The sequence below is a fragment of the Calliopsis andreniformis genome, chromosome 3 (assembly GCF_051401765.1).
Source record: "Calliopsis andreniformis isolate RMS-2024a chromosome 3, iyCalAndr_principal, whole genome shotgun sequence".
NCBI classification, from domain to species: domain Eukaryota; kingdom Metazoa; phylum Arthropoda; class Insecta; order Hymenoptera; family Andrenidae; genus Calliopsis; species Calliopsis andreniformis.
The window spans coordinates 11,062,829-11,082,427 of record NC_135064.1 but is presented as its reverse complement, the minus strand read 5'-3'; the positions used below and the strand labels follow the sequence as shown (position 1 = coordinate 11,082,427).

Below are 19,599 nucleotides of genomic sequence, written 5' to 3'. Positions count from 1 at the left end.
TTTTGTTTTTAATTACATTATAATTCAAGCTTAAAATTCAATCAAATTAGCGTTAGTGTCCAGGTACCAGGGCATGGTCGGCTACTGGGACACTTACCTCAATTTATATTGTCCCCTACAGCTCAACCCATATCTCCTCAAATCCTCTCCATTAGATTAACAAACCTCGTCAAGAAAAAAGACAGGAAGCCACTTTGCAGAGAACGTTAGCTGTATCTCATGCACCCCCCAAAAACCAAATGTAAAAGAAACAAACAAATTACCCCCTTCCCCTATGTTTCGCAAACAATCAGTGAAGCACATTCGTATTGTCGCGTAAAGCAGAGAATATCCTGGGGCCGAAGCAAATATTGACAGACATCACAGATACATTGGGAAAAACGAGTGAACGAAAGCAGAAAGTTCCGACGGACAAAGTACACAGAAAAATCCTGCAAAGTACACCGTTATATTTTCATTACACCGTCGTATCGTCGCCTCTGCAAATAGTACAGGGTGCACCGTGTCCTCGTCACTCTCAGAGGCGAGCTGCAGCTTAGTGACAGACAGAGTCGGCAACGAAACAGTTTCTGGGCGTTGGGGTTGTCATGTTGAAGCCACCGCCGCAGAATTTCTTCGGGCACCGAGTCACAGCCGGAAGTATGGATTCGCTCATTGATTTTGAGACGGAGTCCTTCGTCTTCTGCAACTTCCTCTTCTGGGTGTAGTACTTCTTCTTTAGCTCGCACATCTGCCCGCTTATTTTGTCCATGTCGATCTTGTACTCGCTGACTTGGAACTCGTACATGCTCAGCTCCGCCAACATACACTGAGAAGTGCTCTTTTGAATCACTCAACCAACGATAAGGCAGAGAGCAAAGCTCGTTCAGATTAGCACAGTCATTTGAGTTCAAGCCACTTGTGTCCAAGTAGCTTGATATCAAGTTTGTATTCAGACAAGTTACTTGAATTCAAGCTGTCATATAAGAGTAATAAAAATGGCGTCGAAAGAAGTACGTGCTGATATATCAGCACATATTCTTCATATATTTCTAGAAATTCAAAAAGCTTTTTATTATTCCACTTATTTCTTTTATTCGATTTTATTTGGTTATTTATGTATTTTTCAAACAAAGCATGCACTTTGACAGCTTCCTTAATATTTATACAGGGACTAACATCTATACTTTTCAATATTTTAAATGGTGGTAGAAGACTTCAAATGGGTCACAAAATGTCCCATAACATACTTTCCGATCTGCTTCTGTTTTGTAGTAATAATCCTTCAAAGTTAACATGTCTATACGGTAAACTATGAGTCGGAGGGTTTTGTAATTTTGCAGATATATTAAGGAAGAGCAATAGAAGAAAAAAGTCTTAATACATTTTATTGTATCTCTTACGGTTTCATTTTTATAAAGCTTTAAAGATCAAAAAAGCTTGCGGACAAGAACATAAGTAACACACACAGATGTAACGTAACCCAAAAGATTGCCAGCAGTCAGCTGTTCAAGATCAACCCAATGATCGACAGAGCAGAGACCGTATACAATAGGAGTCCCATTGAAGGATTTGTATTTATGAGAGTCTTAACACGTGTTCAGAGCCTTCTGAAATAAACACAACCTTCTCAAGGTTCGAATACTCTACGTCAAGGAACTCTTTTAATGTGTTTGTCTCTGATATGCATCGATATGCACGAGCTACTCTTCGCTTCAGAACATAATGCTAACTTTAAGGCATTATTACTATAAAACGAAAGCAAATCGGACACTATGTTACAAGACATTTTGTGATCCAATTGGGGTGTCCTATCACCCCTTAAAATATTGAAACGTATACATATTACACCCTGCATGTTTTCTAATTTGTGTTCCAAATTCAAGCAGCACAGTTTAATCAATATACATATACTTCAAAGCAAGAAAAAGTTGAAAGGACATCAACTTCACTTGAAGCATGAATGAATATTTCAAGTCACGTAAAGTAACATGTTCAGATTGATTAAATTGCATCAAATTGTTTGTATTTAAGTTACTTGAATGAAAATAACTTGACTCATCGGAACGAGCATTAACCGCTAATGAAGTTCCTCATCAATGTTTCAAGGAACTCATACACAGTCCTCGTAAGAAGAATTTTTCCACTTACCTTCATCTTCTGTCCCCTTTCGCGTAAGGCTTTCTGAGTTTTGCTTAGAGAGAGCGTCACTTGAGGTCCTGGATGTTTTAAGAGGATCTCGCGAAGATTCATGTATAGCTTCTCTGTGTCTTTTATTTTTTTCTCCTTCTCGATCATGTCTGACGACATTCGCAATACGCGTTTCTGAAGTATTTGGATCTTTTTCAATAATTCAAAGGTACCTGGATCGGAACCCTAGAAATATCCAAATTCGATTAACTTTTAAGTATTGTATAAAATGCAGTAGGTTATCGTAACATTACTCAAAATGTTCCCCTCCTAGGAAAGAATAAACTGCAAAATTTAAGAAATTTATACTATTCCAAGAGAGTCTATTCATAAATTTGAATTCTCTCGTTACATTTGCAAGATATAAAAAATCTAGATTAATCCAAAAAAGTCTGTCCAGCAACTAGTATTCCAACGTTCTAAGCTTACAATATTTGCTATAAACTCTCATTTTTTGATCAAAAGCAAAACTTCAATGAAATAGTATTACCTGAATAATTTTTAAATTAAACCTTGATTTAAAATAATTTTGATTACTTTACAAATAAGTTCATATAAAGATTAAAATTATTATTGTATGCCTAATAATGATATTATTAAAAACGATGATATTGTTATTTAATAATTATAAAATGGAGAGTGAATTCAAAATTAATAAGAAATAATTTATTACCAGAAATTGCGGTTAAATTAAGTACTCAATTTGAATATATCGATTTATACTTAATTATTTATTTAAAACAATTATTCAAATGAAATAAATTCTGATGAAATATTATTTATTCAAATAAAATTGGATATCTTATTGCTAAATACGGGAATAAAATTTATTATTTACATAATAAAATATGATGCCTTTTAATTTATTTAGAAAAATTCATTACTAATTCATAATACGCGATAAGTATACTTATTTCATATTTATATACTACTGTTCCAAATATGAATTTATTACATTATTCTACTAAAAATAATGAATGTTTAACTAATAATTCGAATCAAGATATAGTATAAACTAAAACACGTATATAAATTAAAATAAAACAAATATTTACCCAATGTTTCTCAATATAACTGTAATCTATCATAAACATGAATTGACCTCAAACTGACCCCATGTCTCTCGCGCCAAACGAGTCAGTCGTGAGTTTATACCTTAAAGATACTATCCTACTACAGTCTTAATAACAATTAGCATAAATAACACACCTCCAGTTTTCTCCATCTGTGAATATTCAAAGGAGTCTGGACCTCCTCCTCCAGCGCCATGACCTTCAGCCTCTCCTTAGCCAGATCACGGTTCAAATAGAAGACCTCTTGCCGCAGGTCGGTCATATTCACTATACTCTTAGTCAACAGCGCCTTCTCAGTCCTCAGCTTCTTCACCTCGAGCTTCAACAGTCTTATGTCCTCCAATCTCTGATTGTACTGCACCTCGCCTCGTTGCAGCGTCCCGTGCAGCACTTTTATTCTGCTGTATTGGAGGCTTAACTCGTCGTTCCTCCTGACTAATTGTGTTCCCAGGATGTCTCGTTCGTTCATGACATTGTCGATGTCCTTCTTGTGCCGTCCAATGTCCGACTCGGCCTTTTGTAGCACTTGCCGCAGGCTCTTCTCCTCCTGCTTCATCTTCTCGATCTCGCGTCGAAGATCGCTCACCTCCTTGCGAGAAGATTGCAGCTCCACCTTCACGCTCTCCTTCTCCTTTTCCACCCTCCCACGTACTGCAAGACAAATGACCGCGTGAGAGAGCCTCTCGCTCCAGGATCCAGATAAAACAGCCTCCACTAGGAGGTCTTGATAAATTTGCCAGCAGGACACCTCGGTGCTTCGATTATCCAATAGAGAGGGCTACTTTTTTTATTATTTATACGCTGGATAAATTGTGCTCCAGTTTGTTATTGCATCACGATGAATCGAAGTTCGACATTATCCGAATTGCTTCGAATAAATGTTTGTTTAATAGAGCTATCAAAATGAGTCCTCACTCAGTATTTATGTCAACTAATTTGAGGGACTTACAAATTTGCTTATATGGATTTAGAATATTAATTCTAGAAAGTCCATGGAATATTAAGAAATGTCAACATAGTTTTAATAATTGAATGCTTTGTTAAAGTAACTCGAATAAGATCTTAATTATTTGTTATAATTCCAGACAATCAATTGCAAACAAATGAATTATATCAGAGCTCATCTTAAACGTTTCAATAGTTTGGCTTTTCTAGGGTTAATTAACTGTGGAAACTACTATTGAATATCAGAGTCTCTACTAAAACAATTTATGGAATACCTGAATAATTAACTTGAGTAATTAAGAAGCTATTAAGGATCAAGTGGTTACGAAAATTGTAAACCGCTTACGGAATTCCTCTTTGATCAAGCTAGCCTCCTTCGTCGCGATATCCTCCTTTAGCTGCTCAGTCTGATGACTAACAATCTTCAGCTTGTTCCTCAGCTCCTGTATTTCATCGAGAGCCTCTGTCAAACTCTTGCTACAGGTGTTCCTTTCCGCGCGGACCGCCTCGAAGAGATTCTGCTGCTGCCGATACTTCGTCTCGGCCTCAGTCAGTCGTTTTTTATAACTCGAGATCTCTACTTGCTTCAGCTTGACCTCGCTTATATAGTCCTCAACCTATTAACACGACGAAGTTAGTCCAATTGAGATGCATGCAAATCACTGTCGCCGTCTCTCGGCTTCCATGCGTTAACCGAGACTAGTTCACTGCGATCCCTTGACACATAAACAGGAGAAACTATGTGTTCCATTGTTACATTAATGACGAGTAATTTTACCATTTGTCAGAGTATCGTGAGAGATTATTTATAGCTAGCAAGGGAACTATGAGGGCACTTGTATATGGTATGCATGAAACCTTTTTTGGTAACAAGTAGTCAGGGTTACTCACTCGATTAAATTTTGAGAAATTTATTTTACTAAATTAAATTTAGTTAAGCATATTAAAGCAGCAAATTATTAATTTCTCGTAAATAGAGAATGAATTATAATACAGTAATTGGTTTTGTATGAGGATGTGAAAACCAAACATTAAAACGGTGAACCTGCAGATTAGTCACAGCACCGCCGATTTTGATGATCTTTGGATATATTATAGACGACGAGATGTTGAACTTTTTCCTATATATATAATAGGGGGTCAGCCTTAGTTTCAAAGTTATAAATTTATATTAAAATTTGAAAATTTGAAAATATGAAAATTTGAGAAATTTAAAATTCAAAAATTTAAAAAGTGAGGATCTTAAATATTTAGAACTAAAATAGAACATCTCTGTTCTCTGTTCTCATACAAAGTCCTTTGTAATAAATTCTTGTTACAAAATTAATTACAGAAGTTTGCCAATTATTAAGAGGAACCTTTACATAAATTCTGAATACAATAAACAATGTTGTTAAAACTATTTTTTTATAGATGTTCACTGGTTCAAAACTCTAGTCTCACTCTGAATACTATAGTATAATGGATCAATATGCCTACGAGCTAAGTAATAACCGACTATGACGAAGATGAAATGCTCCTCTGCTATATTTAACATAGCAAATATGATTTAAAAGCATTAACGAAGAGACCCTCGTTACTATCAGATTTGATTGCTGTATTCCTCTTCAAAAGGCTCCCTGAGCAAACCCTAACGATTTAGGCTGTAGATGCTGTCGATGGATGTAGTTACTCGTATTAATCTAGTATTAATTACAATTTCATGTACAATCACGAAATGAACCGGTTACATACATCCAGTAATTTCCAACCACACACACGTGCCTCTGTGATGTGGTTACACAGAATGCGTTCTCTCTCGGGCTATTGTAGGGGTATTTCCTATAAACGTGATGATTTCAATTTAGTAGGCGAGAATTTATACCCCGCAGCTCTCCTATGTCGATAAAATAATGTATATAATATCCTAAAACCGATTGACTGAACTAGAAACTCGTTTGACAATCGTGAATAATATACGGTTTATTAGCACTTTGACATGCTAACTTTCTTTTCCCAAATCTCTGTTTACGTTTAGAAACGCGTGATCGTGATTTGTCGATGTAAAACCTCAGCAACAAATTGTTCCTATGGGTAGCTGCAAATCTTCCGAAACCATGACGGTTACATCTGCTCCAAGGCGAACCCAAAATGAACGACTGACCTCTGTCTACCTTTAACTTCGGGCACCAAATTGTGTATCCGTCAGCAGAATTTGCTTGGTGTATGAACGCACAGCAACCATACCACCTGGTGATCCTTCAGCTGTACGTCTGCTATGCAACTTGCCTGACAGCTCACGCTATATCAACACCTATTATTAGATAGATGTTTAACCGCGCGTCTACCTCTACCGCTGCTAGGATGGCCAATTATTCGAAACATCCGAGCGGCTTCCCTCGTTCTGCTACGTACCTACCCTGTTCCATCTTGCTATTCAAACTTCACTTGCTGAACGTGAGAATCTAAATTTCAATTATTTACGAGAAAGGCAGAAACTCGGAGATAAATTGCGTGCAAAAATATTGTCTTTCAAATGGAGAACTTCGGAGATAATTCAAAAATTGGTAAGAATTATAAATTTGAAGGTTACTTAGATGGGTTAGGTTTTGCCTAATTTCACGTGGACAGTATTGCGCAAATTAATATGAGCATAATGATTATTTGCAATTTTTTATAGATACAAAACTTCTCTAATTTCAGAAAAAGACTATCAGCCAAAAGTTTAGAAGAACATTTCAAATTAATGAAAATGATTGTTACTTTCTTCAATATTCAACATAAGTTAATAAGAATGAATTGTATAAATTGTTTTCTCTGTATATGTTTAAATAAAGAATATTGTTAATTATGAAACGTATTAACTTCAAATCAAAATTATTTTACTACATTGTATAACTTTAATAAGTGTTACAAGCGACTCTATGCTTATAATCTGTAGTGTACTTCTTATTGAAAAATTAACACAACATACTATACTTTTAATTAAAACTAATTTTAAGAGCAATCAAGTTTTTTTGAAAAGTAGCTTTGGTTCAAATTAATCGTCAGAAATTTATTTCACTTTGCTTGATTCTCAGTCTTTAAAAAAACAAATTCGAGTTGTCATGCACAATTGTTATTAAAACTAAGCTTATTACATTGCTCAAGTTTCTAAATATGTTCAACTTGAAACTTGTATTATATTTTGGTTTCACTAAAACTTCTAATATAAAGAAGAAAAAATGACTTGTGAAATAATCACGTGTTCAACATCGGTTTATATAAAAAATACTAAAAATGCTATAGTTCATATTTGTACGTGCATACTGCACTATATGCCTTGCGTAGCTATGTACGCTCAGAGGTCTATGTGCAGTCCTTTCATTCGCTCGCAGCCCTGTTCAACTTGCTGGGATAAATACGATACCATTTCACTTGTCTGACCACATACGAGTCTGTTCCACTCGGACGCTTAGTCGTGGTTCTACTTCACTTATCTTTCAGTGTGCTCTTACCCTGTTTAGCTAGACGCATACTAACCCAGATTCAGATTCCACTTTCCACTTCTCTGGCATAATACTATGTATTATTTAGCATTCATCCAGTATAAATTATTCGACTTCATCAGTGTGTATTTCTCTTACTGATAGTACAAAAAGAATTGTCTTGGCTCTTGTTACTTAAAAAGTAACTTACTAATTAACTACGATCACGCTATTTATTTACGTTTAACAATGTTAAATTAGCATCAACTTTCAACATTAATATTTTCGAAAAATTTCTGATCTCATGGGTCTCCTCGCTTTACAATTTACAATATTCGGTACTCACCTTCTGAGCCAAATCCTGAGCCATCGTATTATATTTATCTCTCTCTTTCTCCACTGCATGTAGCTTCTTCTTCACTTCTATGGTGTCTCCAATCGCATCGTCCAACTCATGCTCCATCTTCCGTTTGCTGTACTCGCACACTACCATCTCTTGACGGAATCTCTTAATATGTTCATCCGCTGTCTCTTTGCTGCGCGCTAGAGTGTTCTTCTCGCGCGTCAGAGCCTCCATCTGCAGCTGCTTCTCCATGACGAGTTTTCGAAAACTGACTACATCTGTTTCGACTTTCTTTATGTCAGTCAGCGCTTGCTTCAACTGCTGTTCGAAACTCGTCCGTTCTGCCTCGACCTTCTGCAACCGTTTGGCCATGATCTCTCTCTCCGCTATTGCTCTTGTTGACTCGTCCTTCATCCTGTCAGGTCATAAAGGAAAATTGTTCTAAATAAATGAGACACAGACGCTGTTAATTATACAACGATTCGCGAATGCAGTATTCGCGAGACGACACTGGAGCTAGAGGGACACTTCTCTGAGTCTGCATGGCTCTATTGTTTCTGTGGGTTTATCTATTTAACGACAAATCTCTTATCTCGCAAATATACATACTCGACCATCAAAACGAAAGGACAGCGTATTGTATTCAACGAACAAACAGTTGAACATAACGAGAAAATTATAACTTCGGCGGTAAGGCAAAATGACCTACGTCACATTTTCAAAAAATTCGAGTTAAGGTTTTAATTTAGATTTAGAAGATAGCACTTATGCTTACAGAGAAAAGAAAAGGTATTAGAAAAATTCTTTCATTTAAAAATAAGGATTTAAGAAGACGATATTGAGATTGGAAACTTTAAACCTAATATCTTGAAAGCATGTGACTCAGATTATTTTGATCACATTTTGATGCATCCAATAATGAAAGCATTCCTCGCAAAATGGCGGATAAAAATTCTTCCTCTCAAACGCGGTAAAAAAACAACCGCGCTTCTTGTCCCAGATGAAGAGTCGTATTTTCTCTCTGTTCCATCCTACACCGAAGATATATATCACGATTTGCATAGCAATTATACCCAGCCCGTACATATCGACGCATTGTAATGCAAAATTTAATGGAAAATAAATTTCGCATCTCTCGGTTCCCTTCTGTCGAGATCCGACTACGAGCGAGCATGCCGCGAATATAATTTCACAAATAGCCCGACGAATAATGTTTCTCGCATTATCCCCCTCTCTTCCCACGTGTGCAGCAATCAATTACTTCCCCGTCCTGTCAGATATTTTATTAGCGGAAATTGAAATAATACCATTCGTTACGAATAATCCCGCTGATACTCGCCTCCGAGCGAGAAAAACAACGCTAGACCTTTGTTTCATCCGCCCGTCTCATAACTCTGATCATGACTAAATAGTCGAGTCGAATGATATTTGGCAATGCTCGCCACAAAGTGAAATATGATCCTTAAATTACAATGCTTTGTTTGTGAGAAGAATGTGTAGAGTGGAACCTAGTTTATCCAAACCAGTCAGGGGACAGGATAGTTCGGATAGCTGAGTTGTTTGGTTAATAGAGGGCCACTAGCATTCCCACCTTTCTCTATTAGCTTGGGTAATAGAGGTTTCGACGTTCAGTAAACGGAGGTTCGCTGGTATCCTCATCACCTATTTTTTTGGAGTGTTGGTATATATAGTAACGCTCATAAGTACTCGAACAGTGTCACATGTTAAGAAAAATATAGGTTTCCTTGTAATAACTGATGTATATTCTTTACATTTGTTTCGTACTTCTATTATATCTTAAAATGAAGTATGTAATAATTACAGTAATTGTACTTTTAAGAGTAATTAATGGTTAGTATAAGCCACATATGGGCAACCCCCAGCCATCCACTTCTTTTGATCCGACCCTAAGCTATATCAGCGAAGTATGTCTGATTCATAATGATAGAAAACATGAAGTAGCAACTTGTTTTAATTCATTTAATATTAATTTGTTTTATTTGATCATTTGGTCTGGCCCTTGACTCGAAGATAGAATGATAATTTGGTCCCCAAACTAGGAAAAATTGCCTATGCCTGGTCTAAGCAGTAGACATCAGTTGCTACTGAAAAATCTATAATTTTTTAAACCTGTAAAGTCGTTCGAATACTTATCAGCGATACTGTATGTACACAGGCCAATTGTACATGTCAGTGAGTTATATCACTTATACAGAATACAGAATACGCGTTTGGATAACTGAGACTATGCTCAACCTCAGTTCAGACAATAGAGGCTCACCTAAAATTTCGTATAATAGGGGTTGGAACTCAAATTGCTTGGATAAACGAGGTTCTAGTGTACTATAACAGAAGCGAGGGACAATCCAAAAATTCTGAATCGGGTGAAGTCGAGAATTTCTCGACTTGGGTTCTCGGAAATATTTTACGACTCGAGAATATTGGGATTCCCGATACTGAAGAACTGAATCTCCAGACAGTCTGTCTTGAATCAAGATTATGATTAATTCCACAGTTTCACTAGATTTATTCTTTCGTTTCTTTCAACTCTTAACTTGACAAGGCAAAAATGAATAACTTTTTAAAAGAATCTGTATAAACTCAGCACTACTCCAAGTCTTAAGCTTACTTAATGAGTCTCATACTTAATTCCTACATGCATGATTTTTTAAAAAATAATCAGATATTTTGACACTGTCAATCTGTGTTAAGAAACCATAGAAAAAAAATTGAGAAATACTGTACATACGTTGTCAATTGTCAATTGGTACAGCATCCTATATTCTCACAAACGAGGTGTATTTTATGTAGGACATTGAACGATTACCTGTTCAGGGCCTGTCTCATTTCCTTCAGGTTCTTGTCTTTCTCTGCTACTTCTTGCTCCAGAGACTCTATTTGAGTGTTCGCATTGTCAAGATCCGTCTGTAGATTCATATTCTTCACCATCATCTTGTTCATGTCTTTCTGCATCTTTTCACCGGAAGATTTATAGTCTTTCAGCATAAGCTCCAACTTCATCACGTTAGCAGCCGCTGCTTGTATCGACGCATTGGCTGTCTGCCAAACACATTCACAAGAATTACCTTAAAATAATTCAACATGAAATAACTGAACACAATATAATCATTTATAATATTGTCCTTTAATTAGAACTTGGCTTTAAGAAAAGAAGCATGTTAATGTTCTAAAGTCTCGACAGGCCTAAAGAATGTATAGTAATATCTATACATCATTGGAGAAATCATTTTTAACATTTTTAACTTTGAAATAAGACAAAAATGACCTCAAAGTTCACCATCCTGCAATTTGGAACACAAGAAACTGATAATAAAGGATTTAAGACCAGGGTCTGAGGGTCGACGCTTGACAAAAACTCCAAGTGTGTAATGCTACGTTACATCACTTTGATCTTCGATCAACCTGAAGTTGATCAAAGTTGCCCCTGTAAACCCAATTTCAACCAAATTGAAACGACAATTTTGATCGACTTAGGTCGATAAACTCGGTTGTCCCATCAAAAGTTGCCTAATGTAAACGTAGCGCGATACTCTAGCAAGTTGGGTAGTCAAATGTGCCTCCCAACCTTCACTCTAGTTGAATCAACTCACATCACAGAGACTTGATATTATCCTTTACTAACATCAGTTGCCCAAAATTGTCAAAACATGCTTGCAAAACCAAACCCCTGATCAATGTGCCAAATGCAAATTTCGTATTTTCTTCATGTGCTTTCGCCATTATTATGAATCCCAGCAGCGTTCCAACTACTCAGAAGTCTAACGATACAGGTTGCGAAAACGTTAGCAGAGCGTGAAATGTGAGCGCCGATATCCCCATTAAGCTGGAATTACCTCTCGATGCGGGTATTACAACGAGGCAACGTAACCTAGCCGAGAAATTACAGGGAGAATATATATGTGGAGATCCTTTACCTCCAAATCGGCCGTTTTTGCGCCGAGCTCCTCTTCCAGCTGATGCACCTCATCCTCCAGCCTCTGCTTCGTCCTGCGCTCTTTAGAAATCTCGCTCAGCTGCATATCTAGATCTTCTTGCATCTCCTGCACCTTGTATTCGATGTCGCTGCTTCTTTTCTCGAGCTCCTCGGTGTACACGGACATGTGCTTCAGTCGTTGCCTCAGCGTATCCATCTCGCTCACCAGCATCTCCTTCTCCTTCAGAAGATTCTCTTTCTGCTTGCTGGCACTCAGACTGTAAATTTAATCGAGTTCTTCGTTTAATACTGTTCGAAGGAAAGTGTTCACTATACTCTATGAGCCTATACGCGTCTGCGTGTAAATTCTATAAACTTGTGTTTTATCGAGGTTTGGAGACAGCTTCAAAGGAACAAATGAAATCTCTATTTCAGAGATGCCTGACTTTACAATTAGATTTATGGAAGCTCTAGTTGGAGGACAATAAGGGACAATTGCAGCCATTATGGAAAGGAGAAAAATTCATAATACTCTATGCTTGATAATTATTTACTGTTTTATTTCTACAGAACTGCTATGAAACACAAGGAACCTGAATTTTAAATTGATTGAACCTCATGAATTTGACTTGACCCTATGGGATCTCGCAAGATCAGGGTCGTTCCTATCGGATGTCCCAAGCTCGATGGTTCTCCAGCAAGAAAATGGAGTAGAAAAGGGGGAAGGTAATAGAAGAATCGAAAACTGAGAGAAAGGAAAAAAGATAAAGCGCCTTTAGCTTGTCCTTATTCCATAAAGAAAGTAACAGCTGGCCACAATGGAAGAACGCAAAAAGAATATCAGAAATCGCGACGTCAAAATGACATTAAAAAAAATAGAGAAATGCTACAAGAATTATCTTCAACAAAGGAGAAAAGTAAGAAATTGAAAGAGAGACTAGATAAATGTAAAAAAATACAAAATACAAAAAGAATGAAAGAGATAGAAGCTAAAGAAGAAATAGAACATAGAACGTTAAAAGATTCAGAATATCCAGGAAAAAGTAATTCTACTAAACGAACGCGAAGATCTCACAGGGGACACGTATTGGTCGTCTGTTTTAACTATTTGCGAGCGAGTTGGTTAGAAGTTAAGAGGACAGGCATTGCCGAGCCTTTGTCGCGACAAGACCAAGCGAAACGAAGCGCAACATCTTTATGAGCTACTGCACCGCAACCTACGATCGTGTTAGAATGGAATTGCAGTCCAATCCTGTTGACTGAACAAAGACACCGATATTGGACGCGCTTCTCTCCCTCAGGGATTAGACTCGAACATCCTTGTAGCCCCAATGTGATCACGGTGTATACACACGAGTGGCGTTTCGATGACGACGTCGTTTACCCTGATCGTGTGAACTAACGTGGACAAACTAGTGTAATTTAGGAGATTCCACACACGCGGATACATTGGGGACATCATTATTGGTTTCGTATACTTTTTCATACGTACAGTAATGAGGACACGATGACTCGCAGTTTCGTTCACGTGTCCTCTGAAGATTAATTCAGTGGCTGTAAGACAAAACGATCTGTGTTGCATTTTCAAAAAATTCGAATTAAGCCCTTAATTCAGATCTAGAATGTAAAATACAGAATTGATATTTCCAGAAAAAACTGCACTAGAAGTGCATTAAAAAAACTTATGCATTTACAATTAGAAATATGGGCTAAAGAAAATACAATATCTAGAAACCTAAAACATGGGACTGAGGTCATTTTGCCTTACATTCAAAGAATTAAAATAAATCCTGAGAGTAATATTTTATTATTTTTACGGATAGAAAAAGATCATTTTTTAAGTACAAAATATTTTACGCAATTGGGTTCAGTTAAACACTGAAGTAGTGGAAAATTTCTATCACAAGATTAAATGTTATCGAATGTTTTGACTTGATGTTAGTCTGCTCCAAAAATAGAGACGTTATTGAAGACTTCCAGGTTATCTTTATCTTTTTTAATAGGGTACTATATCTTTTTATACACCAGTAAATGCATTCTTTTATTCCCTACAAACTAGGCCGAATAAACACCCTATTTTTTACGATTACTATTAGGTCTTTATTCTTTCAATATTAAACTACAGTAATATAGTTCAATTTTGAAAATAACTGTGCAACATTCCCTTTATTTACCTTGATATTAGTTTTTACATTTCATTCTTTTTTTCTTATTTAATCTTTAGACTGAATGTATGAATATAGTTATTGGCAAACAAATTCGTAAGAAATGGCAAGTAAATGCTAGTGAAGTTTCAGAGTCAAGATATTAAACTTAAAATATATCAACATAAATATATATTAAGAGATATATTAAGGGATCCACATGTTGAAATATCCTAAGTTCTCTCCATTTTAATAAGAAACGAAAAGCCAATATTAATCTTCTCAGAGCTTCTTCGTAGAGTCATAAATTCTCTACCTTGCAATGACTTGAGTCTTTAAAAGTTGTGGCATATCCTCTAGAATATTAGAACAAGGTTTTGGTAATGGAGTATGCATATGTATACCAAAATTGACAGTACTTAGTTTGCATAGCCAAAAGCATGCATGCTCACGTCCACCGCTCATCGATCTTACCAGCAACATCGAACAAGTTTAATCCTGACGCCTTTGATGGAAATTAAATCACCAGATTGTGCAGAAACTCGCCACGAATATAATGAGTCTTTACCCATGTTGGCTTTGAACGATCTTTGGTCCAGATCGATTGGGTTATTTGATCTTAAATTTCCTATCCTATTTTCTATCTTATATTTCCTATCTTTAACATTTCTGGGAACTATTGTTCTATTTTATATATTGTTTTAATTGATCTATTGTGTATTAGAATCAGTTTGATTTATAAAGAACTTACTCATCCCCAGCAGCCAGTTGCCTATTCTTCTGCTCGAGTTCCTGATTAAGTTGACTAACATTTAACCTTAGGTTTTCAATCATCTCCTGTGCATTCTGCTCACGCGTATGAGCTGCATCTGCTCTTTTAACCGCGTTCTCGATTTCGTATTTCAAGTTCTCGATTTCGTCGTCGTTATGAGAAACTGTCTGCGTCAACTCAGCTACTTTCTGTTGATTACTTTCTGCCTCTGTCTGAAATCACATCAGGTTTCTTACATCTTGGAAAGTGTACAAATAAATGGTATAAACCATGTGTAAACAAAGTACATATTATTTTCTAATTTAATAAAACATTGGAATACATTTTAGAGGTGATCCTAGAACACACGATTCAAGCGAAATTGTCGAGATATTTATATCTGCCAACAGACTGGACTCATTTTCTAAACTAAAAAAAAAAAAAAAAAAAAAAAAAAAAAAAGAAGAAGAAGAAGTAACGAAAGTAGCGGAGGTATTAAAATGAAAAATATCGTATAATTATTGTGAAAGTGTTAGTTTCGAAAGTACCTCGCAGTAGAGTATAACCTTAATGAGAATTAACAAATGGTTTCAAACTTTTGGCCAGATGTGTAAATGAAACAAAAATTCATTCTATAAAAACAGGCTTTACAGAATAAATTACTCAGATACATTTAATTATTAATTACAGTCTAATTTATTAAAATACAGTCATAACTTTGAACTAAATTTAAAAGTTCAAAACGATTTCGATCTTTGCATGATATTCTAAAATAATAGTAGGTATCATATAAATCCTTCTTTCAATTTATAACTTATTGCAAATAATAAAAATTTTATTTATATCTACAACTTCTTTACGATGCTACAATAGAATATTCTGTGTGTTATTAACTATACCTGTAATAAAGTGCATTTTTCCGTCAACTCTTTCTCCGTTTTGTGGGCCTTGTACAGCAACTCGAAGAGCCTAGTGTATTCAGCGAGAAATGGAGCCAGCGCCTCGTTGCTTTTCATTTCCTTCAAGACCTGAAGAATGAAATAACAAACTGGTACAGTTTCTATACACCAGTTCCAAGACACTGGTAATTAGCAAACGAAATTACAGGAATATCAACGACTTAAATAACAAGACTTCTTCGACCGATAATTATTCATTACTTTCAGTGATGATAGAGAAGCGATGTAAAACCGAAGACGAGGAATATAGAATGAAAAATTATAAAGTGAATATGCACAGTATAAGAAGATTATAAAAGTGCATCTACAATATAATCAATGGAGGAGTTTTAATACAGTATTATATTATATTAAAAGAATTTTTTAAAAGCCATACGTCATAAGATAATGAATACATTTCAAAATCAATACCATCTTTATTTTAATTTTAATAAAATCACTGATACTAAATTCTCATGCAAAAGGCAACTATAAAGCAAGCGGCACCATTTTCTTGTCTTATTTATGAACAATATATAAATAAAATATTATTTCTCACACAACAGAAGCTACAGAAAATTCAGTTTTGATCAGGCAAACAATTTCGCTAACATAAGTCCCCAGAAATAGTCTCTGATTTATCGTCGCCACAATGACACAACCCCTTAACTAACCGTAACTACTGTTGCAAGAACACCCCCCGAAATTTCATTCGCGAATCGCGTAATTTGCAAACACAGAAACAAATTACACGTTAAGTAGCACAGTCGAGGAAACCTGCTCTTGACGAGAAGCGTTTCCTGGCAAGCCCCCAAAAGACCCTCACCTTCGAGTAATCCTTTTCGAGGGTGCAGAACGTGCTGCTGGCCGAGCTCCCTTCCGACTCTGCCTCGCTGATCTCGCTTCCCTCGTCCTGAAATGTGTCATTCCGTCACACTGACAGGGTATCACTCGCAGCTCGCGTCCTTCGTTACTTTTTCACGATTATCGTCACCTAGCCGCGCCACTGACCGTCGGTCCGCTGGATATTAATCGCGTTACGGACACGATAAGGGTCCACGTGAAATTTACGAGCCATTTTTCGGCGGCTTCGACATTACCAGGGCCCTAATAAACCATCACCATCCCCAGACACCGACCACGAGCGATATATCTTCTCGAAGGCACTCGAGATTCACTGCATGCGTCACTGCCCTCGTTATGGGTGTCTGGTCCTGAATCTGAGACAATGGCGCGTTTACTGGCACATTTTACACTTTATTTCGCCTTTTTTCGGTGAGCTTTTTGGGGGGAGTGGAAAATTCAGCGTTGAGTTTAAGTTGAAATGGTGTTATAGAAGGTAAATGGCTCCTTCGTGGAGAATTTAAAGGGGAACATCACCTTGTCGGTTTAGATTATCGTTACTTCTTTTTGGCTGTTTTGTTAAATTAGTGTGTATAAAATACTTTGGAACAATAATTTTAAACGAAATGATATGTCCAAATTAAAAATTAATCAGCTTCAGGGATATGCTATATATATGAATAAATAAAATTATTTACTATTTTTTTCATGTGGATATGAAACGTACAAATAACTCATCTATTTTGTTAATTATTTTCTGAGTAGGCAGTTCTATTTAAAGATATATAATTTAGATAAAATTTATTATTTTTGTAAAAAACTTGTAACTATTAACTTAGCACTTTTTAAATACTATAGCCATCTAGCGATGTGACCTATGAACTAAAACCTTCATGAGGATTACTTTACCTGTTTATTTATACTTTGTGTGAACTGCACTTTTTTGAGCTTATTAATTTTTTACATAAAACATTACCTATATAATGATATTGATAATTTAGTTTTAAAAAAACATTCCACTTTATGGACCAACAAACTGTGGCCATCTAACTTCGATACCCATGAACTACAAGTGAGCCGTGCATGGATCAAGAGAATTAACTCTATTTCTTGAATTTTTTTAAATTTTAGCGTCAAAACACTTAATTAACACTTAATTTCTAATATTTAAAATTAATAGAAATATTTTTATTTTGTGGAGTTAACCGATTTGGCAAATAAGCGGCTCATGTGTAGCTTTGTTTAAGATGTGGAACGAACTGAAAAATCTTTTTTATTCTTGGATCCCTAAAAAGAGCATACACAAATTTTTATTCTATTACGTATTTCTCTTGTATTTTTATACTTCTAGAGAAGTTTTACATCTATTTTGTCATCAAATATCACGTTACTGTAGGAAAAAAAAAACATTTAAAAAGTAACATTTAGTAATTTTCTTTTTATGTATAGTATTCTTAATCCTTTTTTGAAAAATTTCTTACCGCAGTTAGTTGCGCGGTTAGGTTACAGATACTTTGAATAATTGAATTTTAATAACATCAGCTTGCTTCGCTGCTGCATCTTGTTTTTTGGTGTCCACCTTCTCCGTCATCTTCCCCAATTTGTTGAAAAACTTATTTCAAAATTACAGTAAAATACAATACATTATTTCATAGACAACACGTGCTGGAAAAGATGACTTTTCACGGTGACTGTCAAAGTTGTCATATACATATGTATGTTGTTGTTTAAATGAACAATTTTTGTTTCGTGAAAAGAAATGTATAGGGTGTTCGGCAACAGATGTCAGAAATTTTAAGGAAGGATTCTACGTGACAAAATAGAATTGACATTACGAAAATTAACAAAATCAGGACGAAAATCAAGTATGACAAAATTGCGTTTAAGTCTTTGCTTCAGAGTTATTAATCGATGAGAAAATGCCTATACTAGATACGCGTGAAATGTGTCTGACTTATAATCTACTAATTTCACTGTGCCTGACTTATAATCTACTAATTTCACTGTGTCTGACACGAAACATATTCTACTGATTTCACTGTGTCTGACACGAAACATATTCTACTGATTTCACTGTGTCTGACTTGGAACTCATTCTACTGACTTCGCTGTACCTAATTTCGAACTATTGGAACTTATTGTAATAATTTCGTTGTTTCTGATCTGAATTTTAAGCATTTTCTCAATAATTACTAATTCTAAAACGAGGTCTCAAACACATTATTATCATTTGTAGTTTTATCTTATTTTATCGTATGGAGTCAGTTCCTCAAATTTCTGTTATCGAACACCTGTTATCGAACACCCTTCATAATTTAAGAGTTATTCTAATTACTGTAATCTCATTGGAATTCGAATCTATTCTCCCTAGAAGTGTAATTCTATTTTAATTCAATTTGAATTCAATTTTAATTCAATTTAATTAATTCAGACAACAAAAATAGTGGTACAAAATTTTAATTCGTTAATACTAATACTAAGAACCTAATCCTTAAAGTCTTTGCGATAAAGACATTCATAGTTTATAACTTTTATAAGAGGAAAATACTTTATTTTAATTATTTAAGACAAAATTTCACAAATATAAAAAGATACTTTATAATAAATTCATCTACTTACGCCATCCAAGCCAGCGTTCATCTCCATGTCCATCATGATGGCGGTTCAAAAATGTTCGCAGAATCCTCGGTAAAATTGTGGTCGCTCGTTTGACAAATTGAGTCAATTAGAAAATTATTATACTGTATATTCTCAATGGCGATTGTCGAGTAATCTTAGATAATAGAAACATACTTACTTAACAAAGACGCTTCAAATATTTTGTGAGGGATGAAAAAAGTAAAGCAGTATCGTGCGCTTTGAGAAAGCTCAAGAGGGCAAAAATTCTATTAAATTTATACCCTGCAAAGTAATATACTTCAAAACTTCAGCAACTTTATTTCTAGTAACACTTAAATAGACAATCAAATTATACTCAGAAATACTTAAACCAAGATATTCTATATAACAGCAA

General features: G+C 35.5%; 1 protein-coding gene across 1 annotated transcript; it reads right to left on the bottom strand.

The window, feature by feature from the left end:
* Positions 1-429: 429 nt before the first annotated feature.
* Positions 430-19,259, bottom strand: LOC143176979 (cilia- and flagella-associated protein 58). Its single transcript, XM_076374674.1, has 11 exons — positions 19,206-19,259; positions 16,570-16,656; positions 15,705-15,833; positions 14,806-15,038; positions 11,912-12,188; positions 10,804-11,036; positions 7,980-8,391; positions 4,534-4,804; positions 3,379-3,893; positions 2,131-2,355; positions 430-808 (listed from the first exon to the last, which is right to left on the bottom strand). The coding sequence occupies exons 1-11, from the start codon at positions 19,239-19,241 to the stop codon at positions 536-538; spliced, it is 2,691 nt and encodes an 896-aa protein (XP_076230789.1). The 5' UTR covers positions 19,242-19,259; the 3' UTR covers positions 430-535.
* Between the last annotated feature and the right edge of the window lie 340 nt (positions 19,260-19,599).

Excerpts from the sequence above, each read along its gene's own strand:
- LOC143176979 (XM_076374674.1), bottom strand. The coding sequence starts at position 19,241 with ATGATGGACATGGAGATGAACGCTGGCTTGGATGGC. Across the intron at positions 15,834-16,569 it reads TCGAAAAGGATTACTCGAAG|GTCTTGAAGGAAATGAAAAG; the intron begins GTGAGGGTCTTT and ends TTCATTCTTCAG. Across the intron at positions 15,039-15,704 it reads AAAAATGCACTTTATTACAG|ACAGAGGCAGAAAGTAATCA; the intron begins GTATAGTTAATA and ends ATGTGATTTCAG.